The 1,183-nt window shown below is 53.3% G+C and overlaps 1 protein-coding gene across 1 annotated transcript in view; it reads left to right on the forward strand.

Annotated features, from left to right (window-relative positions):
- Positions 1-96: 96 nt before the first annotated feature.
- The window catches only part of LOC122546562 (CTD nuclear envelope phosphatase 1), a gene marked incomplete at its 5' end in the record, with an annotated part of 10,578 nt that continues 9,491 nt past the window's right edge, over positions 97-1,183 (forward strand). Inside the window, one exon of the mRNA XM_043685250.1 lies at positions 97-213. Within this exon, the coding sequence (XP_043541185.1) occupies positions 97-213 (117 nt within the window). The remainder of the gene's footprint in view (positions 214-1,183) is intronic.

The raw sequence follows: 1,183 nt of genomic DNA on the forward strand, positions 1-1,183 counted from the left end.
GTGTGTGTCTCTCTCCCCCCTTCCTCTGTATGTGTGTGTCTCTCTCTCTCTCCTTGCCAGCTAGCTGACCCCCCTCTCTCCCTGCTGTGTTGCCAGGTCAGTCAGTGGTATGAGTTGGTGGTTTTCACTGCCAGCATGGAGATCTATGGCTCTGCTGTTGCTGACAAACTGGACAATAACAGACAGATATTAAAAAGAAGATATTACAGACAGGTAACAGAGGCTGCACCCTCCCTCCCTCCCTCCCTCCCTCAACCTGCGCAATTGTATCCTGAGAAGTGACGTGGGGTTTGGGAGTGCTTGTATCCTGCCTGTCACGGGATCGGGGAGGGGATTGGTCCTTTCTTTGTGTCAGGCCGAGATTCCACTGTGAGGGCAAAAGTGGGGATTTCAGCTCCTGGCCTTGACTAGTGCCTTCTGCTGTTCCAGGTGAGCACAGGAGCCACGTGTGTTCCCAAACTGTTGGTAAGAACAAACCAATTCTGAGAAGGAGGAGACCCTTCGGCCCATTGAGTCTATTCTGCCATCTTGGCTGACTTGGGGATTCGGTTCCACTTTACTGCTTTGGAATCCGTCTCGGCCTAAAGTGTAGCCAATGACGGAGCATTCCCAGCCCTGGGAATTCCACCTTCCCAGCCCTGGGAAGTCCACCTTCCCAGCCCTGGGAATTCCACCTTCCCAGCCCTGGGAATTCCACCTTCCCAGCCCTGGGAATTCCACCTTTCGAGTGAAGACGTTTCTCTTCATCTGAGACTGGAATGATTCCTGACCCTGTTCCGTGTGTGTGTGTGTGTATTTGGTTCCCCAGCCTGGGGCCAAGACCCCATCATTGTCACGGCCTCGAATGTTCCAACGAGAAAATCTCGTTTGTCCAAACGCCTGAGAATATCAGCCCGACATAGTCAGCCTCTCGCGGGTGGGTCACTCCTCTCCTCACAACCACTGTTTCATAAATGTGAATGAAACTTTCCCTCAAGGCAGGTGCAAGAATCCCAAATTTAAAATCATCAGGAACAGGCCATTCGGCCCCTCATAGCTGAACCGACATTCCTCACGTTCCCGTTCCCTGTCCCTGTCCCTTTAACCCTTGACTCCCAGACTGATCAGGAATCTCTCTCAGCCTTCAATATCCACAAGGACTCTGCCCCCCCCCCCCCCCACACAACTCTCTGCCCCCCCCACG

The sequence above is a fragment of the Chiloscyllium plagiosum genome, unplaced genomic scaffold, assembly GCF_004010195.1.
Source record: "Chiloscyllium plagiosum isolate BGI_BamShark_2017 unplaced genomic scaffold, ASM401019v2 scaf_5205, whole genome shotgun sequence".
NCBI classification, from domain to species: Eukaryota; Metazoa; Chordata; class Chondrichthyes; order Orectolobiformes; family Hemiscylliidae; genus Chiloscyllium; species Chiloscyllium plagiosum.